The sequence below is a fragment of the Bombus pascuorum genome, chromosome 3 (genome assembly GCF_905332965.1).
Source record: "Bombus pascuorum chromosome 3, iyBomPasc1.1, whole genome shotgun sequence".
In the NCBI taxonomy this organism is placed as follows: domain Eukaryota; kingdom Metazoa; phylum Arthropoda; class Insecta; order Hymenoptera; family Apidae; genus Bombus; species Bombus pascuorum.
In genome coordinates, this window is record NC_083490.1 from 7071576 (window position 1) to 7096763 (window position 25188).

At 37.8% G+C, this 25188-nt stretch overlaps 2 protein-coding genes across 3 annotated transcripts; both read right to left on the reverse strand.

The window, feature by feature from the left end:
- Positions 1 to 1006: 1006 nt before the first annotated feature.
- LOC132905625 (A disintegrin and metalloproteinase with thrombospondin motifs 1-like) lies at positions 1007 to 17239 on the reverse strand. The gene is made up of 15 exons (XM_060957110.1): positions 14807 to 17239; positions 11656 to 11931; positions 10866 to 10990; positions 10322 to 10414; positions 9440 to 9675; positions 7940 to 8092; positions 7757 to 7870; positions 7560 to 7692; positions 6926 to 7095; positions 6285 to 6588; positions 4211 to 4343; positions 3295 to 3560; positions 2710 to 2975; positions 2235 to 2490; positions 1007 to 1555 (listed from the first exon to the last, which is right to left on the reverse strand). The coding sequence occupies exons 1-15, from the start codon at positions 15366 to 15368 to the stop codon at positions 1241 to 1243; spliced, it is 3402 nt and encodes a 1133-aa protein (XP_060813093.1). The 5' UTR covers positions 15369 to 17239; the 3' UTR covers positions 1007 to 1240.
- Positions 17240 to 19886: 2647 nt separating this feature from the next.
- LOC132905641 (uncharacterized) lies at positions 19887 to 24743 on the reverse strand. Of its 2 annotated transcripts, XM_060957151.1 has the most exons (4): positions 24485 to 24743; positions 24034 to 24396; positions 21626 to 21792; positions 19887 to 20692 (listed from the first exon to the last, which is right to left on the reverse strand). In XM_060957151.1, exons 2-4 carry the CDS (start codon positions 24104 to 24106, stop codon positions 20423 to 20425), a joined length of 510 nt encoding a protein of 169 aa, XP_060813134.1. In that variant the 5' UTR covers positions 24107 to 24396; positions 24485 to 24743; the 3' UTR covers positions 19887 to 20422. The 2 variants fall into 2 exon arrangements, with proteins under 2 accessions (XP_060813134.1, XP_060813133.1); XM_060957150.1 differs by having other exon boundaries at positions 24034 to 24743.
- Between the last annotated feature and the right edge of the window lie 445 nt (positions 24744 to 25188).

The following is a 25188-nucleotide window of genomic DNA, read 5'->3' on the forward strand; positions in this document are numbered from 1 at the left end:
ACCTGTTTATTCAGCGTGTCATAAAATTATCTACGAAAATCGTCACGTTTTAGTACCTTCGGGACGTACAGTGTTAATACACATATATGTGTATCTGTTTCATTTTTATTAGTGTATTATCAATTTTGATTTTTTATTAAAATTTTTTTTCCACATTATAACTCGAATTATTATTTTTAACTGTACATATCATTTTGTGATATTTCTGACATTTATTGAGAACCGAGGTTTAAACATATTAATAACTTAAAATTAATAACTTAAGCACCGAGAATTTACATTGTTCATATTTTCAAACTGCAAATTTTTTAAGAAGCTATATTATTATAGATAATACATTAAGCTAAATTATTAAATAAACGATTATAGATAAATATTAAACAAATTTTCGTGAATATTTTTCTTACATCACTGTTTATATATTCTACAAGATATATATATATTATAAATAAATATTAATATCCTAATAGAAAATTACACAAGATATAATCTCCCAAAGATATGTATCGAAATACAATAATTACCGAAGGTATAAAACCATCTTTTCAAAAATTAAATTTTAGTTTTTATAATTATAGTACATATGTATGTGATACAATTTTATGTATAGCACAATTTTTACTGTATTAGGAGGGGAAGGCTGATGTTTAACGTTTAATGTAACGTTTAATGGCAAAATTATTAGCTACAGGATTCATTAACACTTTGTATTTTCCTAAAGAATTTATATCTTAGTCTCTTAAAGATATTGAACTGTAGCGACCAAAATTTATCCATAATCAGAAGTTTTGTCAAATCCTTTATACTTTAAAATAAAAATAAATTATCTTTAAATATATAATATAAAATATATGATAAAAATAATAGGTATATCGACATATTCTAGTATCTAAAACATACCGATTCTACTTCTATTTCTTTCCTGACCTGAGAAAATAGTAATCATTTTTCTGTCGAAGAAAGTACGAGAAGTACAGAATCGAAAATTTAATTAAAGAAAAAATGGTTTCATATTTCCGATTCTTATGATACACTAACGGATGTAACACAACACAAATATAAAGTTTCTTAGAAACTTGTTAGAAATTTTACACGGTATAAATACAATTTGTTCTATGTTTTTAACAGCTTTCAATGCCAATTTTCGTTGCTTCGTTTATTACGCCTTTCTACGAATTCAATTTATCACAAATAGCAATAAACGTGTCGAACGTTTCATTTCGAACTTTTTAAATACAATTTAAGTTTGCAGTATACGATGCTTCCGATCGAAAGAGTTGGACAGATCCAAGGTTTCGTTCCTTTCACAAGAGCGACAGCATTTTCGTTTAAATGCCGGCACGTCGCAGTAACGTTTCAAACTTGGTATAGAGCAAAATCGATTCTTGTCTCTCCAGCAACGGGATGGAAATTCGATGGCCCTGGTCACGTGCCCCGTACAAGAACGTATTTCCGTCTTTACGGTTGGCCCGTCGCACCTGTAAAACGATTCGTTTTCCGGAGGAATGCAACGGCCTATTCGCGACTGTATACCCTTTCCGTTGTTCTTCGAGCACTGTAAAAAGAAAATACGATGCTCGAATATTTTTCGAAATTTCATATATTCTAAAATAAATTCTTTTCTTTTTATCAATCGTTGACAGTCGCATCTTCCGCTATAATTGGCCGTTATAGCGCGTTGTTAGTACACCGCGGATTTCTACGCTCATATAGAAAATTAAAAATTGCCAAAATGTTGAAGATTCACATGATACGAGAAAATATATAAAATATCCAAAGTACAACAGCAGTCTGTAACAGTTGCTAAGTAAAACAATTATCTACCGAGCTTCTACTTTTTACATTATCTTCTTGAAAATATGAATTTGCATAAAAATCCGCAGTCTAATCATCAATAGACATATTTCATTGGCAGATATTTCTGTAAATACATATAATCTACAAAATATGAAACTTAGTATATTGTTTTATCTATCATTTTTTTGTATCTTTAAATATTCTGCATACTTTTCAAATCGCAAGTTGAGCTTTGTATTCCTTCTTAACCAGGGAATTTACTTTGGACATATTAACAAATGTTCACGAGGAATTGATTTCAATTTCTATGTCAATGAACCGTTTCCTTATTGTTGCTGTTTAGCGTTATAAACTCTACAACTGTTGCATCCTTTTTCTCTCAACATCCTCTTAATACTATCTACCTTGAAAGTAGATATCAGACTATAATTTCTCACCGAGGACCAATTCGTAAATATCCAATGTCCAGGACACGGTATCCTATTGCATTCTCTGTTACTCGTAGGCATAGGGCTGGTTTCGCATATCGATGGCTGTACCATCGTTCGATACACTTCCAATTCGTTGTTTCTATTTACCTCTGTGCCGTTAAACCCCGAACGAACGCAGTAAAGTTGTCGTAATTGCATACCAAACCTTCCACACGTGGTTGAACACGCTTCCCACGGACCTGGTAGCCATTTGAAAGTACAACTGTAATAAATCAGACAAATTACTGGTCAACTCGTTGCCGGCACGTATCATCGCGTGTACTTTCGTCAACAATTTTCAATCTCATACGTACGACAAACATGGAAACGTGTGTTAGCGTTAGTAAAATAACAAAGTGTCGATATAAATAAATATAAAGCTCGTCTTTTTCTTGTCTCTCCAACGTGCAAACCTACTTTACAAACTGTATATACATGATACCTAAAGACGTTGCACTTCTCTATCTCTTGAATCGGTTTGCTTGTCAGAGGACATTTTCTTCGCGACACTATTCTTCCGGTTTCCTCGTCTTTGCAGACTATCATCTTCTGACGCGTTCCACCGCCGCAGCTGGCCGAGCAGAAGCTCCAACCTCCGAACAGCCATACGTATCTATCCTTTGCATTCTTCTCATCGCGATTTAGCGAATATTCCAAGGAAACTGACGTCGAGATTCCTCGTTGTAGTACGTTTCTCGGCACCACCAGCTACAAGAAGTAAAATTGCCGATATCGGTAAAGCCTGAGGAATCGACGTACGTTCAGATACGGATCGAATGATCGAATATATTGTAATTATGGATCGTGGATTTATCACGTAAACTATTTCATATCTTTGCGTGGAAATTACGTACTTCTTTTTCATGATCTATATCATACTATAATATTGCATAGAGGTTTATCTCTCGCGATATAAATATTATTAAGGATTACTGGATTTTGGATATTTTATTTTTCCTGTGTATTATGGTAGTCGGTAAAGAAAGTTTGATTCGTGAGAATAAAATATTAAAAGTTTATCTCTTACCAAAATCACGACATCCTCGAACGCAGTACCATCTGCCTGTATGAAATACGTGTTATTACCGCGTCTCTGAACGCGAAAAGCGGCACCTTGTACGATCGTTAAATCCCGCTTACGAGAAGCTAGATTCTCCTGCACGTTGCGTCTTCTCCTACCGTCTCCTATCACGATCGTTAAATCATCCGATTGGAAAAGTCGAGAGCCAGCCATCGAGATGTTCATGTTCAAATTGTGAGCATCGCGTGGTATCACAGCGACGCGTGTCACCTCTGAAAGAATCACGAAGCGGATAGGGATTAATCGTAATAATAAAAAGATGTAATAACGAGCAAACTATTGATCGTAGAATCGACAGAAAACTATGCCCCGTAACAATTTTTTATAACGTTCGCGGATATTAAACGGATTTGTAGATATTATTTTTCAACAACGTTCATTCCTCGTACGTTAACGAGTCTCGCGTTTCGAAGTAAATTTTTCCATTCAATCGGATTTCCCTAAACGAAAAGACCACGTTCCTAACGCGTTTGACTTTTACTTAAAAAAATTCCCTCGTGAACCGAACAAATATCAAAAGCCGTCGTTGAAATTCGTATTCCAAGGATCGTTGTGTACCATGTTCGAACAATGATCAAGTGCTGATAAATCTACGTGATAAGTTGATACAGAGTTTGCTTGACGATTAATTGATTCGTCTCGCTGTTGCACGTCAGAGGATTTAAATCAAAAACGAAGACGCGCAGGAGTTTCGTTCCTCCGGGCGAATTGAACTAGCAACTAATCGCTCCGCTCTCGCCGTTCCTCTCCTTTTAAACTAATTAAGGACGTTGCATCCCTCTCCGCTTGCTCGACTGTCCGACTTTGACGGAAACTTCATCGCCACTTGCAACAACTCAATTTGAACGGTGACTGGACTGACCTCGTCGAAGCTTCCGCTGAAACTTGTTGACGATATTCTCGCAGCTCGAATTGTCACCATCGCACACCCCGCACGTGTCCAACGCTTTCTTCGACCCTAACACACGGTCGCATCCCATCCGATGGCACTCACCCTGCCGAAGAAATTTCATTTTTCATTAGTAACAATTAGAAGAAGGAAGAACTTAGACGCGCGGGTCGAGAAACAGCGACGAGTCGCGTTTTCTCTTTCGTTGAAGTCGGAGAAAGACGGAGAGAAACGTGTTCGCGTCTTTTCTGCAAGTGCAGTTTCTTCTTCGATATGTACGAACATCTCCCGTTATTTATCATTTCTCACGAGCGCTTACCACAGGCAAATATCGATCCTTTGGAATAAAATTCATTCGTTCGAAGATTCGATTTAGACGACTGAAATGGTGGAGCTGGTAGAAAAGGGAAAATATACCGTCGTGTTAAGTGGAACTCGGATCTTCGCTGAAATCGAGTGCCAGGTAGCGCAGATGTGATTAGACTGTGCGTATCAAGTTGTGCCGAAAGTTTCCTTCGTTTTACAATTTCTTCTTTCATATTGGTTTATCGAATTACGTATCCAAAGTGAATATTGTATTGAATCGATACGTATGAATCGTGTATGCATATTCGTCGCATCGCTACGAGGCGGATCGTACATAGTTTGATAGAATAATATAAAACAGCGAACGTTGCGCGTCTGTTATTTCCTTGTAAAACGAAGGAAGCTTTTCGGACAGCTGGATACATCAAACGAGAAAGTCGTATGCGCATTGAGACTATGGTTGTTAAATACCAAAGGTCGTGTTTCTTGAAACCATCGTTTTAGCGGATAAAGGCCTGTTCCAATCAAGGCGGTAGCATCGAAGGTAGATTTTTATTCCCTCGAAGTTAATACAGTTGCCGTGAAACACGTGGCAAATGCGAACGTTAATACGGATAAACCATAAATATTAATAGTCGATCGTTGAATTTCTCGTCTGGTTTTCAGCAAATCGCGTTGCTGCTACGCGAATATAATTCTTGATGCGTTTCGACGATCTGTATGTTTGAACACGTTGAAGGATACGGGGATTTACATAATTGAAATACCGAGCATGCTGAGCTGATCCTCGCTCCACGGAAGCACATTTCGCGTCTACGTATTACAAACATTTTCGAAGCACGAACTTTCAACATTGCAGGATATACTTAAACTCCTTGATACAGCTTAGTTTCTGCGATAGAGTGTGCCATTCCGTCGCTGGAAAAATTACTTTGTATCTTTATCGACAGTTTTGACAGCAGTGGATTATTCTCAAGTACGTTCGTCCATCTGAAGATATTACAAACATGTGGAACTTCTCTAACGTACAAGATTTGTAGAATAACGCGCAATGCGTCGAATAATACGCGTATGGGAAGCGCAAGGAGATACTGTTAATTTTAATTGTTACCTTGTACGATCCAAGCGATAGGAAAAAAGAGAAGGGTATCCTAGGTCTGACAGAGGACAATTTGTCGTTCGCCCATGTGAAGATATTACAAACATGTGGAACTCCTCTAACGTACAAGATTTGTGGAATAACGCGCAATGCGTCGAATAATACGCGTATGGGAAGCACAAGGAGACACTGTTAATTTTAATTGTTACCTTGTACGATCGAAGCGATAGGAAAAAAGGGAAGGATATCCTAGGTCTGACAAAGGACAATTTGTCTCTCGTGAAAAGTTCTCGTGAAATTGCCTGATTATTAGCGTTAATATGTCATATTATAGCTGCTATTAATTGTTATACGCAATGATAATTATTATCCTCTATTAAGCAGAAAGAAGGAGACCGTATTTGTTGTTCAAAATCTGCAAGGAAAGAAATCGTGGATTTAGCAGAGAAAGGAGAAGAGAAGAAACACGTAAAAAAATCTGACAAAGAACGATTCGTATTTAAATGGAAGCAACAGATGCAAAGATAAAATACCATGTCGAAATATTCGAGCAACTGTACGTAAACTGTTTGTACTCGGACAAGTTCCGACAAATTGAGTTTTACCGTACTTTCAATCTTGTTATGGAACGTTTCACTTTACCTGTATACATATATTCGTGGATCCGTAGGAGCATGGTGTGCCATCGATCAAGTGCTTCCTGGTGTGAAATATCTCGCCTGTCTCTTTGCTTTTGCAGATCAATCGACATCTCAAATTCTCCTGATCGGACACGTACGGCAGCCAGGTCACGTCGTTGCTGGATCGAACTCTTTCCAGATATAAAATATTACCGAGTTTGGTACACTGTTGAGCTCTGAGGTCGACGGGAGTTAAACACTTGGGTAGGTCGCAAAGTCTGCAATCATCGCTGGGACCTGAACAATATTTCCCGCCGTAAGCAGGCCTTTGAACAAGAAAGCTGCCTTCAATAGTCGAGACACGAACGTTTTCTACAATATTCGTTTCAAAATTCTTCCCTTCGCTCCGATAAAATGCCGAGACATTCTCGCCGTTGTTTTATCTTGCGTTTCAATTTTTCTTTGAATCGAATTTTAATAAATTTTGTAAAGTTTCCGCTTGTAGCGTACCATCGAAATAGCACATCCATTGTTTAAAAAGCGAGCGATTATTCGTTAGGGAATAACGAATAATTAACGTGTTCCTCGTTTGCTACTGAATTTTGAAACGATTCGAGAGAACTTGAATTACAAACGTCGCTATTAGGTAATCCGAATACTAACAAAGGTTTATTGCATTTTCGCGTTCGACACTGCACTCCTACTCCGCAAGTCCTCGAACATTTCTCCCAGCCGCTCCAAGCGCTCCAACCTCCGTCTCTCGGTTTATTTAGTATTATACCAAAATCGAAGCTCTTTCTATTCGTCGACTGACATCGACCGTTTATACACCACTGAAATATTTATACTGTACTGTATATAACGTGTACTGATACATGATAACATACTAATCGTTTTTACTATGGTACGTTACTTATTCGCTACTAATTATCGTAATTAATTAAAAAAATCGTTTCCTCGCGAGATAACTCTTTAACGCGTCCGCAGTTAGAGGTGCAACGAAGGATTCATCGCAACGGATATTTCTGATTAATGCGACAGTGATAAACGCGTTGATTAAACCGTGCTAATCGTTCATTTCGTTTTCGTTATATTTATCGTTCATCGGTAGACTGCAGATATCTATGAATACGACTTAAAAAGTGGATACTATTATTTCATACATTTTTCCACGTTATCTCGGCATCCTGTGCATCTTCTCGTCTGCAAATCTTTTTTATAAATGTAAAACGTATAAACGTAAAATTCCGCGGTCCAATTATTAGTAACCAAGCTAAACTACCTGCTCTCGATTTACCTTCGAGTCACCGCATAATGTGCCCTCCAAAGGCGGTCCCTTCTTAGTCTTGCAGGTTTCAGACACGTTACTGTTACCGCACCAGAGACGAGAACACGGTTCCGCCACATCGAAGGTCTTGCAGTGCTCGTAACTGAATTCGATGGAAAACTCGTTATCGAAACACCGAGTAACGATAATTCGCGTATGAAACGTACCCTTCGCCGAATTCCATGCGACACTGCTCGTCCATCGTAAACGTCTCGCGAATGGTGTCTCTCAGTTGGGAGAGGCCATCGTGCTTCGGCTTATTCGACAAACAGGACCACCGTCTGCAAGTACCTATTTTAGGAGTACGTAATTCTAAGAAGGATATTCTTGTGTAGAACGAGCATCCTTACCTCACTCTACGATGAAACTCCTTTTTCGAGCATGCGGACCAATAAAAATGATGGAACGTGGCAGCGACCATCGGTGCCATTACGCTTCCTCGAGATCCCTCTTCCTTGCACGCGTTTCCGGTCGTTTCGTCTCCGTCGTGAGTCAGACCTAGACTACGGGAAACACGTTTGTGTCGTTGTCAAAGCGGACAAAGAAATAATCTTGTCGGCGTTTGTCGGAGATTACGCAAGAGCGGCTCTCTTGGTAGTTTTGTGCGAAAAAAACCGTCGCAAAGCATTCGTTGTCCTCGTTATCTCTTTGTCAAGCACTTTCGATCGCTGCTTTCTTTTTCGCACCATCAACTTTGTACGTTTCTTACGTGGAACAACGCGAGTCTCATCGACCAACGAGCAAAGAAACGCGATTCGGTTCGGAAGAAACATCGTTCACCTTCGTACGTTCTTTGCGCGTTCATTTGCAAAAAAAAAAAGAAAAAAGAAAGAAGAAAAACTAGTAACATGGAAACCTCCTCAACGAGCTCTCGCTCTGGAAAGGTTTTTTCATACGGTAAGCGATTTTTCTAATATTTCTAGATTACAAAGTTGGATGCTTCTTTCTCTTTGGTTCCTTAAATTTCCTGTTTCGTCATTCCTATCACGCTATTTACTTTCTATTTGAATGCGAAAAATACCAGCATATCGTGTATGGCATCTACGCGACAGCTAATGGAACCTTATAATATTATTTTGCAAGAGGACGATCGAGTTGCGAGCCACGGTTTCTTTTGCAAAGTCGACGAGTACCGTACGATGCGATAAAAAGAAATTTGATGTTGAGAAACAGGGTCAAGGTCAACTTTGCATTCCACTTTTTTGAACAAATCTCCGTCGATCCAGAGGTGTAGAATTTCTCTATACTGTGATTTTCCTACAATTTTCCTACATCCTCCGTGTAGGGAATAAGTATAATCGCAATAAGAATGTGCTAATACTAAATATAAATATAAATACAGTATCGCTTTTGTCTCAAAAAGTAAACGTCATTTTTTGAAGACAAAAGCGAGGAACGAAACAAGAGGATCTAGAAGAAATTTATGTTACAAATAGATAGGACATAAAAGATATAACTTAGAAAACACGAAGCTGGCACCCCGCTGGGGGTAGCCACCCACATGCTATATTTATTTTATTTTATTTTTTTTTTTTATTTACCAATGAGATATAACACTTTACCAAATGTCCTACAGGACAAATTGTAAAACCCAAAATAAAATAAAAAAAAAAATAAATAGATAGGAATTGCAAAGCTGCAAGAACGCACATAATACGCAAAAATCTATAGCGGATACAAAGTACAGTACTCGTTGTAATATTCGGTTAAGATAATAGGTTCTTCTACCCAGATTTCATTTTTGGAATTATTTGCACAAATACGCGCAGTACACGGTCTCTGCGTAAATACCCAGGCCAGTTATAAATATTTCAGTTTGCCAACGATATCCCAACATGTAGGGCACTCACATGTGTGCTACTTCGTGAGCGATGATAAAGGCGCTGGTCAAGCCTTCGTCTCGATTTAACGCGCACGATCTCGCGGGATCGCATACTCCTGACACAGGTGCGTAACCGGAAGGACCTCCTATATCTAACCGCGTCAACCATACTGCAACATCGTGATTTACGTCCTTCGAGGACAGCATCTTTCTGTTCCATTTGTTCACGTTCTCGAGAGATCGTCTGGCATCGCCACGGCGGACCTACGACAACGTTTAATATTTTCTTAATAAAAACTAGTAAATATTACGAATATATTATATTTATTATTATATCATGTATTATATATAAATATTTGTCAGTGATAATAAATATATATGCAAGTAATCGTGTTGTCGATAGTAATCGAACGTAATTTGTAACGTTATTGGTATTTTAATCTTCCTGAAAAATGTTGAAAATTCACGGCAGCGCAACTTTTTAAATTGAAACATTTGATGAAGTATAACGGGGTGGATTCGATACCAGAGAAGAATAGCAGAAAAAGAAAAAAAAGAATTGCAGGTGTCGTATAGTAATACGTCGCTATGATATTATCGTAGATCTGTAACATTAAATTAAGATTCTTAAGGGATGAAAAAGGTTTAATAGTCGATTATACAGATATTATGGAAAATTCTTTATTTGGAAATTTGTTTCCAAGGGATCGTTCACGGTTGTCCAATTTAACGAAATGGAACTCGTCGCGTTTTATCGACCTAAAACGTCATGCGCAGATATTTTGACCTATATAATTTAGATACTATACTGTACAGATAAGTGGAAAATAAAGCAACCGACACTCGCATATGCATATCTCAGATAGTTACTATTTTATTTAAATGATTTAATTTAATGAAAATCGCTTACCATACCGTCTCGTTTTTCCGCGTATAAAATCATTCGTACGATCACTAGAATCATGTTGGATTCGAGCGATGGGTCCATGTAAATTGCACTAACCTAGGATTAAAGTACAGATTACAAAAATGTTAAAACGGTATTACACTCTTACAAATAAATTATTATTCAAAACTCTCGTAAATACAATGTATCTTATATAATTTTCCTACTTTTATTCCTTATATTTATCTTAGGAAATGTACGTTATTAATCAACAGCATTGGAAAATCAATTACCGAATCGCTGAAATTAATCGATTGGAAAATTCCATTAGGAAAAACTATTCGCTAAACTGTTTCAAAAATACACGTGCGCTTTGAATATTGTAAACAGAAAGTACAGAGCTTTTATCCGAGTACACGATCGAGATGTTTGAAAGCAAGTAGCGTACCTTAAAAATACAGAGATACGCGTAACTTTGCTTTATGTTTCCCAGTTGCTTGCGTACATATGTACGAGAAGGTATTCTATATCTAAGTATAGTAGCAGAATTGCGTTCGGTAATACTTACGATGTTTAAAAGAGCCAAGATATATTGCTGTACTCGAATTCCATGAAAATCTACCACTGAATAATCGGCAGCTATTCCAAGCTCTAGCCATCGTGGCGGCAAATCTTTAGCTGCTGGTCTTTTCTCTAGAAATGTACTAATCGACTTATCTCCGACGAAATTAGAAAATCTATTCGACTCGTTGATAGCTTAAACGCATGATTATTAAATGTACGTATAGGGCAGATTAGTATGTACGAGCAAGTATTTGTGGAATAATTATTTCGCAAGTATAATTTCAAAAATATCAATTCGGTATCACCGTGAATTTCATCCTGCAAATTTCTTTAAAATTCTTGACAAATTTTGGTGAACGTATTTCTCGAGTAAATTTTTTTATTTTTCTATTTTTTTTTACATTAAATTAGACAAGATAGATAAAGATTCGTGCAACGTATAATGTACATGTATGTAATGCTTGAGAGTTAGACGATAGACGTTAATAGACAGGGAATAATAAAATAAATTATAAATAGTGAAATATAGATGAACATGTAAAAGATTAAGCGAGAATGGAACGCAATAGGGAGAATAATTGTAAACCGAGTTCCTTTTAAGGTTGAAGATAAGCTATCCTTATATTATAAGCTGTTATTATTACTTTCGTACAGGATAGATTGGAATATCGGTTTAATTTCTTCCTTTCAGTAATATTCGATGTTTGGTTAATTTATCAAGCGCTATATTATGCGTGGTAAGTAGAAAAGCAAAGATTGTACAAGAATAGCATTTAAAAAAATATTTGACTTACTTGATAATCTGTTCCTTTGCCATTTAGGGCCAGAAAAGTATCCAATTTCCTCGGGATTTACGTCGATCGATAATTCTTCCACCACCGTATCGTTGTATTCTGCGGGGACATCGTCTTTTTCATCGTACAGAATCAATTTCTCAGCTTCTGGGTATTCCACGTCGAAGACGTCACCGGAAAGATTATAAAATCCCTGAACATCGTGGCTCAAGGAATCGCGTTTGCTTCGTTTCGACTTCCTCTTACTTTCTTTAACTTCAAATTTATTCGATTTCCCTGTAACCGAATTATCAACGTTTTACCACGTTTGCCTGTTTTATCTTCCCTCCAGCTACAGCATATTTCTCAAGACTCGTCGCTATTCTCGTTACGGATAAAATGAAAAAATAGCTGCAAAATTTCTGAAATTGCAAATACGACGATACTGGAACGTATCAACAACATAGGGTGTCACAAAATTCTGACAAGTCGATGTTCCAGTTGTTAGTTTGTTGAATTTACACCACCGATGATTAAACGTATTATGATTTAATAGAAAATTGAATTTCCCAGTGGGGAAAATGGAATTTTACAGTAATTAAACGTATTGCGCAAAATTCCATTGTTTTCCTTCCCCTGCGAAAATGCAATTTTACGACGGACATTTCAGACAAATATTCCTCGGTATTGTAAAGCAGCCAGCTTTCCATCCGTAAAAAAGAATACTATCTATAAAAATGTCAATGGAAATTGATCAAAGTAACGTCGAACAAACTCGTTTAAACGGCGAGGTAAATAAACCAATCGCTTTTAACAAAACCCCGTATCGTTACTCTTAACCGTTTTACTTTTAAATATCAATCGGCGCTGTTTCTCATTAAAATTTCTATATAAATCGAACGAGAAGCACGGCGTAACACTTGGAATTTTCTATCGGTTCTCAACCATACTTCGAAAATTTACGTCGCATTCTTCGATTCATGCGATCGCGACGTCAGATTCTTCAATTTCGATACAAAGACGTCTCAGAGCTTTCGACGCGGGGAATTTAATTAAGAGAACAAATAATTTGTTTATAAACTGCCAGTTACGTGCCTTGAATTTCCGATATATGCAATAAATTTCATTGCAACTTGACCTAAGTGGGTCATAAAGTTGCAACCGTGTAAACTGTGCCACGTAATTCCATCGCATTCAATTTTCCACGTTCCCAACAATTTATCAAATTAGAATTTATCCTCACATCGTACAAAACTTTCCATAAAAATTGATTAATAAGCGCAGATATTTAGCTCCTCGTATTCTCGTAAGACAGATTTTTAATCTGTGAACAACGACTCGTGGAAACGATACTACGATGGATTTTCAATTTAGCAAAATTTCTTTCCATTTGATATTGACATTCAAATTGTATTTCCTTTATAATAAAATAATTATATAATTAAATAAATTTATTATTCGAACCGGTATTAAGATACAGTTCGAGTATACTTGATAAATTTTCAGACTCGATTTTCCGCGAAGCTAAGTTGAAAATGAAAACGTTTTATCCTATAATTTTTCTTCATTTTTCCACAAGTATTCGGGTTGTTCTCGCTTTTAGACGTTGTTCGGTTGCATTCTGTATATACGGGGTGTTCCAAATTTAAACCACCAAACTGTAAGGGCTTGATTTACAGATAAGAAGAAGAAAGAAGAACTTCATATAATGTTCGTCAATGGACGTTTCTTTACAGAATTACAAACGAGTATCGTACGTACGAAACAGGTAACGACGCGTTTTCCATCGCAGGTTTTCCATGCAAAGGTTCGCTGTATTATCGTGTCAGCGCAGTTGCATGTTTTTTATCATGCGGCAACAAGCCCGTGTCGTTAACAGCTATAACAATAATACAATAAAAAATGATTACCTAGTATCTTTGATTGGTCGTTGGAGAACATTGTCCGTGCGCTCGAATAGAAGCCTGACATCGATCAACGATGGGATTAATACGATCTCGTACACACAATTTCTGACGATTCGATCGAGTTCCAAGAACTCGTGTTTTTACTCGTTGCGCTAGTTGTTCGCGCGGACTCGCATCTCCAGAATAAACTTTCCGTTTTACAGTTGTAAAACCATAAATACAGAAAAGAAATGCTGACAAAACGCTGATAATACGGTCAATTGTGGCGTGCCGTAGAATGGAAAATTCGTCGTTACTTGTTTCATACGTACGATATTTGTTTGTAACTTTGGAAAAACGCGTTTATCGACCAGCTTCGTACGACATATTTTTCGGTAAATATTTACAAAGCGGACAATTTCGCTGTATTCAACGGCTTTGACATATGTTTGCCAATGCCAATATTCCGAACAACATTTTCCTGTAATACGCGTACCGTCGCTCTGCTTTAGTTTCCGCGATATTCGCAGGAATTTCTGTCTCGACGACAGCGATGATCGAGTAATTTCGCTTTCCTCGATATCGCGGCTAAAGCTTTTCCTACCTCGAATAACAACGACGCAACGCAAAGCTTCGTACGAATCGTAGAATTTAATTTGCGGTAGCCTCATCGATTTTCATTCCCTGTGCGAGTTGAAAATAATTATCGGAAATGCGTTAGGTCGGCATATATAAATGTACGGACACCAACGTCCGAGACGTTCGTCCATGTCAGAATGAAGCGTAATCGTAACGTAAATCGAAGCGAAGTTTTCCGCGAATGTCACGAAAAGCAAAGCCGAACGACGATAACACGTACAGGAAACATTTGTTTAAAATGACTTTGACTTTGGCGATATATTTCAAATTGAAATCAGCTAATGGACGTTCGCTTTGTAAATGATTATCTCTTTTTCTTCTTTGTGCCTGCAGATTAAGCCCTCCCTGTTTGACGGTTTAAATTTGTCACACCCTGTATGCGTTTGTAATTTTTACATTCATATATATATTCGTTTGTACTACGATTACTGTTACAATCTATATATCTATCATATCGACGCTATCAGTTCTTACAGTATCACGATCAGAGTCAAGTTTAGAGTAGAAGAACCAATTAACGACGGATCGCAAAGTAAGAGGCTTATAATATAATCGACAAGGAAATTGGTAAATCGATCAACCAGCCACCTATCCATCCAATCGTCTAACGAAAGATGCAAAGCCATTGCGATAACGATCCTTCTCACCCGCAGGATTTTCCGGATTCACAGACACGAAGCTCGAATTATCCCTGATCGACCACCACCTTTCGTTTTTCGGCTGAAACATCACATGCTGGCCATTCGTCAGTGGCTGCACGCAGAACGATCTCTGTCCGATCAACATCAAAGCGTACACTTCCTCTTCGCATATCGTCACAACGACGAAGGAACTCGCGTCCCCTTCCAAGCTGCCTTGTCGAAGATCGCAGTTCGCTTTGGCGTTACGTCGCTGGGACTTGGTTTTACCCTGGCGCACCCAATTTACGGTGAAATTCGACGACAGTACCAATCGATCGTTGGCTACGGTCCTTAAGGTCCAATTGCTGATCTCGAGGAACACCGGCTCTTGGTGGAGATACTCGCGCCAAGTTTCTCGGTCTTCTTGGGTCGATCTTCTGTTCCGCGCGCTCTCATTCGGGATCACTCGAGGGTAAACGATCTCGTACTCCTGCAAGCTTTGCAGAAAGTCGCTCATTCGCGACTTAGTAGCGATCGTGCCGAGCAGCCACGTGGTGAGGAGAAAACTGGGAAGTTTCGATTGCGTCATGTCTCGCGCGCTTTGATCGAAATTTCAATAGGATTTTCTGGCTGCCCGAAACTCGCCAGGCATGCTCGTTCACTCGCAGACGTAGTTATCGCGATGAAAGGAGCTAGTTCGAAGACCCGATATTCTCATTTCATTTCGCCATTTCGTAACGCGTTCGAAACACCGTGTCATATAGACGCGGATCTGACGATATTCTCGCGATCTAACATTTTCAATGTCTCACGCTTTATCACGTAGCTCCCTTGCAAGTAACACGAAGGTGAATCGTTGGTTTTAATACACAGGGTGTTGTTTAATCGATCGTATAATGGAGAAGGGAACGATTCTATGGTGCGCCAGAGATAAAATGAAATCATAGAATACGATGGTTTTGTAGGTAGTGCTTTGTCGCGAAGATTAACCGTAAATATTTGCACGACGTATTTATACCAGATTGATATAGAGCGACGATTTTCGAACGACGAATCTTTTCCAATTTCCTTCGATCGTCGTCTCTAGGCGCACGAAACTGCCTCGTTGAATTCGAACGTTTCTCGATTTCCTTCGACGTCTTTCAATTTCTTTCTTTTTTTTTTTCAATCGTCGTTCGCGTTCTCAAAGCTGTCTTCGAACAGAATTCTTTGAACGACTTCCAATTCCTTTCGATCCCTTTCGATTCGTCCAACCGTTTAGCTTCACGAGACTGTCTCGTTAAACTCCTTTTTCCACTGTACTTGCGTATCGTAACAAACTGGTCGGCGGTAACTCGCGTCGATTAACGATTCACCACCAGTAAAGTAACCGGGAACGCAGCAAACTAGTAGTCGGTAGAACGAAGCGGAACGTAAGTGGAGCGAGCGATAAGAGCGATCGCGACAATCGCACGCCTCGCCGTGCGATTCCCACGCGAACGAATCATCAAATTCGAGCCAAAGATTCTCACTAACTCGAAGATTCGCGCCAATATTTTCCTCGCGCGCGTTACAGAAATTCGAATGACTTTTGCGAAAACGACGGAAGGATAAGACGATCGATCGAATCTTGGGTCGATCGCGATATCCCGGACAGAACGTTTCGACGAAAAAGTGGAGCGACGAAGGAGCGTCGTGCAGCAACTGGCGGCCAATTTATTCACCACGTGCCGTAGGAATTTAATTTTCTTTCGCGCAAGAACGATCCACCATCGAAGAAAGTAGAATATAATTAATTTCGATCTCGTGTCGATCGAGACGTTCCGGATGGAACGTTTCGCCAAAGAGGTGGAGTAAACGCGACGAAGGAGCGTCGTGAGGCAACCGGCGGCTAATTTTTCCACCACGTGCCACGTGAAAATTTAAACGTTTCGCATGAAAATGATGCACCATCGGTGAAAGTAAAATACGATAATTAATTGGACGTAGAGTCGAACGTGATATTCCGGATGAAATGTTTCGATGGAAAAAGTGGAGTAAACGCGACGAACGAGCTTCGTGCTGCGACTGGCAGCCACATGGACGGAAGAACGCGGCTGGAAACGCACGCGAGTGCAGCGGCGAATTGTGCGTAAGAGTAAGCGCGAACGCGAGACTGGAAAAAGCACCAGCGCTTACCGCCCACTGAAGTTCTAATAATGGCAGCTTTATGTGCAATCACCGAGAAACGAGGATGCTGGCGAACGCATTGTTCGACCCCGACCGAGACGATTTAACAAGGGCCGAGGATTTCATCTTGAACGTTGCTCTCGCCCCCACCAGAATTCCTCGCTTTCCCTTGAACCGCGAACTCGAGAATATCGTATTCAGTAAGGCGATGAATCTAACGAACGGGAATTAAATCTGTTCCGACAGCTTCCTTTGCCTGGATGAAAGAATAAGTACGAGAGATAAATTATGTCAGATAATGCACAGTGACTGGCAGAAAAGTCATATCTACTTACGTATATGAATTCTAAGTAAAATTTACATTAAACATTTTTTTTTGCCTATTACGCACCTTTTTCTATTCTACGACACCTATTACACGTTTACTCGTCTCGTCGATTATAATTCAGTTTTATAAAATCGCAGCTTTCTTGTGCCGGTTTCTTCTTCTACTTTTCTTCAGGGCTTTCGGTATTTGCGATGCTCAGTGCGTGGTGGCTGTGCAGCTACGCTTAACAATATCTTATATATCAGTATCTTTTATAATCTCATACAGTGGCTGTGAAAAGGTATTTATATGTATTAGGTTGTCCCAAAAGTTTCTTTCGTTTTATAAGGAAATAATGGATGCACAACATTTTGTGTTTTATTATTATTATTATTATTATTATTATTATTATTATTGTTATTATTATTATTATTATTATTATTGAATTCTGTGTGAATAAAATAAAATGGATTCCACTACTACAAAATAGTACATACATAATTCAATAAAATAATATGATACAAAAAATGTACATTTATTATTTCCTCGCAAAACGAAAGAAATTTTTACGACAACCTAATGCTAATACTTACGTATCTCTATCTTTTCCAATCACACGAGTATTTTTTTTCATCAGGCGCTACATTTCACTTTCAACTAGTGTCGATAGTTTGCAGTCATACGATAGTACTATCAAGTGACGCGAAATTTATCCGTCCATCTGCATAGTGGGTGGTTTTCGACCAGTGACCTTAAGTAATTTTCCACTTTCTCCATATTTTTACTCAGACTCTGCTTCGCTTAAAAAGATTCACACGTATCGATATTAAAACTATTGGAAGATATTCTAGGAACTTGCAAGATTATTCAAGAATTTTTGAGTATACTTTTTGAAACACGAGAACGTAAACAGAAGTTGCATGATCCTAAACGACCCAGAGTGTAAATGTCAGTAAAGGTAAGGTTGTTGCAAACGGAAAACAATTAATATGCTTTCAATTAATATAATCAACTAGCGTACGAATGCTAGGATAAACATAATAGTAGAAATAATATAGAAATACTTTTTGTAGCCACTGTAAGTAGCTCTTGGGTACAGTATTGTTCAAAAGTAGACGGACGCTTGATTACTCTTGGCAAAATGTATACTTTACTTGCAAGATTATGCGTAAATGGACTGCAACGATTCATAACAGTTAAACGTAAAACGGACAACAGCCTACGTTTTGTAAAATGGTTAATCGAAATTAGGAGATGAAGAATTTCTGATAAGTAAGAGTAAAAAAGAAGAGAAAGATGGTTGGTACTAAAAGGAACATTCGTGATTTTCTTATCCATTGATAAATTGTTGTTTGAATAATTGCTTCTTGGAACAAAAAATATTTCTTTCCATCTTATTTACGTTTCACACGACGAGATGAATGGCAACGAACGAGTTGCAAAATGAGAGATGCTTAGCATCGAGGCATCACGTGTAGGCGATAGATTAGTATGTCTCTTCAGAAAGAAATTACATTACGCTTAACGACGATCGTTATTCTTTCTTGGAATGGTTTTATTTCCTCTTAACAAGGCGATGTCGTCTCTCGTCTTCTACGAAAAAAAAAAATTCCATTCTCTGCCTTAGTTTTCATTACACGCCATCGCACGATAAATCATATTCCTTTATTCACGGTTGTGGAAATTGAATTAAGACCGATTTGTAGAAACAAATGTGTGTTTTCCATTGGAACAAGACCCTAAATTCCGTTAGAACCTTCCAAAAGTTCAAGAACTTTGCGATCTTCCGTTTGACGAGGTCGGATCGACGTTCGACCGAAGCTCTCTTGACTTCTACGAAAACGATAACACGTAGATTTCCAGGATGCTGTTGGAAGAACAGAATGCACGAGTATAAACTGAATGCTTCCATTTAGGCAGTGTAACTACGTTAATTGGTTACAGCTGTAAACGCGCTGGTATAAGTTATATAGTTTAAGCGATTTAGTAGATACCTGATCTCACGTTTCCCTGTTTCCAGCGAAATTTTAGTATTATAAGCGGAATGCGGATGTTTGTGCGTTTGAGAGAAATGTGGATGTGCAAAAACGTCCGGGCTGTACACTCTTGTTCACGAGTATCGAAAAATATGCCGATCGTTAAAATTGTTTGCTTCCTGCAAAATAATAAAATAATTGGAAATCAATCGGAGGATACTTAAAAATTAAAGTAAAATAAAAAGAAGGTCAAGGTATAATTAATACAAAAATATTGTACAAAGATCGTACGAAGGAATTTAAATAAAAATTGTGTACAATTTTCCAATGTTATGTGTCCAAGAGAAAATTCCCATTCTATTAGATTTTTCCAAAAGTTTTTTTCGTTTTATAAGGAAGTGATAGATGCAGAGCATTTTTTGTTTTATATTATGATCTATTTTGTTCTATTAGTAGAAAACGGATCATACAAAATTCAATAAAATAATATAAAAGAAAAAATGTTGTGCATCTATTATTTTCTTACAAAACAGACAGAGACTTTTGGAACAACCTAATATGTTTCTTATTAACATCTTTGGGAATGAAGCAGAGGATAATGGAAAAATGGAAATCGATAAAATGTATTTATCATGATATCGAGATTAATCAGTTTTTTTTTTTTTTTTAGAAAAGCTTGTTACTTTATACAATTTATTGGTAGTGTATTGCTATAACAATTTTTCTAAAATCTACAATTTAAATTACATTGGTTCGTTGAACGATCGAGTAACAACTTAGCAGTGTTTTAAATTTCATTCTCGTAGATTTGATTGTGTTTGTTATTATTATAATTATGAGCATCGTATTCTTAAGAACATCCACTTTTTATATTATCAATTGTTCTTTGATTTATCGAGAGTAGAACGAGAACACAATTATTAGTTTCTTATTTCTGAGCTTCGTATTATCGATATCGTCGTAATTTTATTAAATTATTAATCAATATTTATCGTAATATTACTATGAGACACATAACGAATGAAACTCCATGTACATATTTACAAAGTTAAAACAGCATTTTCATTGGTAATGCGATAAAATCTTCTGTATCGTGTTGTGGTGTAATATTACAGTGTATGTTACAACGTATGTATAAACGCGCTAATGGAACCAATTATTCTCATCGGCGACTAAAATGATTCACGATCGAGTGTTATTTCGTCTGCAATGTCAGGACGGATACATGATAATTGTTAACGTAATTTGTAATACTAAGGATAGAAACAGATCGATCCCTCTTATCATCAGGTCGTTCGCAGCACCGGTACCGATATTACAAAACGATTTCTCGCAGCAAGTGGTGCAAGCGGAGAGTTTCGTGCGTTCACCGACCACTATACATCCCGAGTCGCATTTGTTAGTACACTTTCTCTCCACCGACCAAGTTTGTGGACTAGACGTTGAATCTTCCGTGCTGGTAGTGTAAGAAAATCGCTTTACCTGAAGAGAAAGAAACAAACGTGAAAGCAATATTTACAGATTTTAAACTTTCACGATGTTCGTTATATGACATGTCATAGCGGATCGCAAGAAACGCTCGTACGCTAAAATATAGTATTTTTTTTTCATTTTGTCCAAGTACGAGCTCACTTTGGGCGGTATTAAACGACGAACTTGATACTATCGCGCGAAAAGAGAAAAAAGAGACTGAAAAGAAAAGACGAGCGAGAATTCTACATGTACGTAGAATAATTTTTGATACTAAAATTAAATTAATACTTGCGACGATTCCTTGTTTTACTCCATATGACATTTCATTGTAACGAACACGAGTGAGTGTGAACGTAACATATTTTTAGTCAAGGGAATATCAATTTTCAAACGCAAGAAATGTCACGGTAATATTTTCCGGAATATCTCGTATCATTTGCAGAGAATACGACTCGTTCATTGTTAATTCGCTCGGCTAATATCGATTACAGGTTTCGTAAAATTTTTGCCCTGTTTGTGCAAACTGTACAATTATACCATATCCAATATCATTGTCGATTACCAATAAATAAGAAGAACAAATAAAAAATTGCATTTGCATATTTCCTCAAATGTGTACACCATGTACATACGTTTCTACGAAGCAGAAACAATTTCAATAAAGAAGGTGATTATTATGGAACTGAATTAATCGACTATATTGAAAATTTCCAAATACTAAAATTGCGTTACGTACGAAACGAAACTGTGACTCTATCTTGAACAGTCTTCTCTGGCTCTCGCGTTGACGATAACTAATATCGCTTCTAGCTAGCTGTTTGCTACATTCTGTTTGCTATAAAAGCACGCGACCAAAGCAAAATATCAAACATCTGTTGAAACACGTGCGCGCCCTGCGTATAATCAACAAGCGTTTGAATCGCTGTTATCATTTGTCATTACCATACAGGTCCTTTTGTCACCAGTGCACTTGTGCCCGAAAGTGCTGAAGTTTCCGGTCAGATTGGCGCATCTCTCTCCATCTTCCATCGTATCACACTGATGACACCATAAATCGTTTGCTCGTTCCGATGCTGCGAGAGTTCGATGTTCCTTAGTTAACAGTTGCCCTGATCATCGAACACAATCAACCGACAAATACGTATTAATTAATAGAAATCGTGATTTATCCTAGACTTTTAAAGATTATTAAAATCGAGGTAGTAATCGGACGTAAGACGTTAGGCAAATCGTTGTCTACTTTTTAATGCTTCGCATCTTTCTTCTTTTATTTTTTAGAAATTTCTTACTCTTTATCGATGTTAATGTTTCTTAGATTCTTCTACTTCTTCCTTTTTTTCTATTTTCAAACAAATGTGTCGTGCTTTCGTTAACGTCAGATTTTTGTACATTTTTGCAAAAATAAATAGATATTAGTCTTGACATTTAACAGATATATCGGCAATATACGCAAGATGAAATTTAGTCGCGTTCGTTGGCGGGATTGCTCGGAAGATTGCGGAAAGGGATATCATCGAGGAAATCGTCTAATAAGGTGAAACATCGGTTTAGGTTTCTTATTTACAACGGAATTCTTCGGATGTTTAACTTTTTCGTGCCTATGTAAATTCCTTTTTGTGTCGAATAGCGTTTCTAACGATATTTTGCCAAATTTTTCTGCTGTCCTTGTGATATGTCCCACGGTAAGACTTGGCAAGCAAAATATCGTAAACGTATCTGCAAATTACGAAAAATTTATTTCAATTTATTTCAATTAAACGTATTCCGAGAACATTCAACGATTTCAGTTTAAGGCATTATTAATGCTTATCTGGACTACCCCTTTGACAGGTAATCAACGAAATCATACACAGGTACTTAAAAATACCTACAGTTATAGAAGATATTTCCAAATTCGGAAAAATTCTTCCACGCACGCTTCACCAATCGTACCAATCCTCTAGACTTTCAGCTTCTTAACAGATTGGATCATCTCCGAAGACTAAACAGACGGTATACGACTACGTTTACATCTATACGATAATTGGATCTATGCAAGACTACAGATGCGATATCCACAAAATATTCTATGTATACTTCATGAAGTTCAAAATTCTACGTATACTGCACTGTTTTATTTCACATCTAGTTCCAATAGAATAAAATGGATTAAACGTAATTCAATAAAATAATATAATAGAAAAAATCTATTATTTTCTTATAAGACGAAAGACACTTTTGGGACGATCTAATGTTAAAGATTCTCTGTGAGAATCGATTGTAATATACTTCATGTTAAAAAAAAAGAGAATTAGATGGAAAGAAGGAGGAGAATTAGTAGGAAAGTAAAATATGTATGTGATAGTTTGTAATAATTCGTAGAAATATAGGTCAGACGGTAAATAGAAAAAGCAGACTCGAAATGCGAATTCATCGCGAAGCTTATGAGGAGAAAAAAGTCGATTAAATTTACCGTGTACAATGATCGTTCTTTACACGATTCGTAACACAAATGGCTAACACCTACGACTGAAGGCTTCAACAGGTGCACTTTCCCCTATATGCAGTCTATATGTAGAGGAACATCTTCGCTATAAATAGACGAACATCGTTCCTTCAGACATCTAGTGAAAACTCTCTCAACGAAACACGCTCCTAAAACGCAACTCGCTCGTAAAACAAATAGGGCCATGTAACTGAAAGAAACCTGGAGAAAGAAAGAGAAAAGGAGAAAGAAACAGAAACTTGCATCTTCCATTACAGAAACGCTCTTTGTTGAAAGAAAAATTTTTCAAATTAAAAATTCTCAAAGACGAAATACCGCCACAGTTTATCCTGGCAAATTATCTTCCGTCTTAACCAGTTACTTACTTTTGACGAGTATACTCGTCGCGCGTAAAAGCAGTTACGATTTTGCTGTTTAAACTGCAATTTTAGTAAAAACTAAAATATATTCGTAAATTTGAAGACGTTTCGACCATTTGGAAACCAGGACCCGGTAAAACGAACGAATGAAGAAATACAAATAATTATTATGAAAAAACTATAATACAGCGTGAACAAAGTAGTTGTTCTATCCTTTCTAACGCATCTTAGTCGCATTAGCCGCAACGGCTAACTGATCAACGCACTGTCGAGACGATCAACTTTGGTATTCCGATCGCATCGACGTGAAAATCAGCGTGACGAATGAGGCGTGAGAATCGACGTTTTCTTCTCTCGCAAACACCGAAGATGGGCAACGCGTATCGGCGAATTTCTAATTTCACAAAAATATAATTTGATTCGTAGCGAAACGTGTGAGAAACGCGTCGAATTAAAGAGGCGAAGGTTTAAGCAGCCAGACAAAGCGAGTAAAATGCGAGGCTCACCATTGATGCTTACGACGATGGAGATGGACGCGACGATGAGGAAGCACGTGACAGCGGCACATGTATCGGCCATGTTGACAACGTACAGCGCGTCAGATTCGAAAATAAATTCGGCTGTTTAAATTGCGATCGGCTGATGTTCCTGGCGCATTGATCGCATCCTCGTGTATCGCCGCGAGCGCGTTGCAACGCGAAACGAGTGGATTTGGGCACAATAGACAGCCATATTGAGAATAGCCGGAGTCTGCGCTGGACGGGTAGTACGCACAGCTGCTCTAGAAACCTCGAAGCCCAAGGAAAATCAATATCCATGACAACCGGAAGGTCCTGTTCGTTCAGCGGGAACGTTTTACGTCAAAGTTTCTGCGCATCCGCGTCACATCCAGGAAAAAGAAAATTCACCGTCACTGAATCAATGATTTGTCGACACCGCAACTAAAATTCGACTTACAATGGCTCGAGAGCGAAAATAGTCCGACACTCGCCGTAAAAACATCTTTCGTTTCGTGCGTTCTTTGGAACGGAATAACTCGTCTCGAACTGTGGACCGAACGATTTGAATTTTGCTCGATAAGTCAGAAGAAATCTTCGAAATGTGTTCTTTAGATCTTCGTTACAGGCCCAGCTAGAAAACTTGTAAAAAGCTACCTTTACTTTCTTCTTCAGGCTAATTGTACTTCTTTCAACATTTCTTTACGCGTCACCTATTGTTAAGCTTCCCAATTCTTCTCGTCAAAAAAAAAAAAAAAAAAAAGGAAAAAGAGACAAATCGTTTGACCCAATTTTTAAAAAGTTATTCTGTTTTAAAGAACGCACGAACGCCTCCTATACCCTCGCTGTGTGTCCGTTACACGAGACTTTTCGGAATTTTGTTCGTTTTGTAACGAGACGCGACTATTCTGATCACATCGGTAGAATTTGAAATCATCCTGAAAGCGTATAATATGTAAAAGACAGAAGATAGTCGTTGCGAATATTTGGGAAAAAAATAGTACATAGTACGGATAGGTATCTTAAGCGTACAATAAATATCAAAAATTGTCCCATTGAATATCAAGACGTATCGATACAACGGATAATTCACTGTTTAATTAATTTTGTGAAATTAATTTCCTCCACGAGATACACCATAAAGAGCCATCTTCAACATGTTAT

Coding starts and splice junctions, on each gene's coding strand:
- LOC132905625 (XM_060957110.1), bottom strand. CDS start 15,368: ATGACGCAATCGAAACTTCCCAGTTTTCTCCTCACCACGTGGCTGCTC. Junction 7,096..7,559: donor CATTATGCGGTGACTCGAAG/GTAAATCGAGAG, acceptor TAAATATTTCAG/TGGTGTATAAACGGTCGATG. Junction 2,491..2,709: donor GAGAAGTGCAACGTCTTTAG/GTATCATGTATA, acceptor GATTTATTACAG/TTGTACTTTCAAATGGCTAC.
- LOC132905641 (XM_060957151.1), bottom strand. CDS start 24,106: ATGGCCGATACATGTGCCGCTGTCACGTGCTTCCTCATCGTCGCGTCC. Junction 21,793..24,033: donor CATCGTCGTAAGCATCAATG/GTGAGCCTCGCA, acceptor TTCGATGATCAG/GGCAACTGTTAACTAAGGAA. Junction 20,693..21,625: donor GTGACAAAAGGACCTGTATG/GTAATGACAAAT, acceptor CTTTCTCTTCAG/GTAAAGCGATTTTCTTACAC.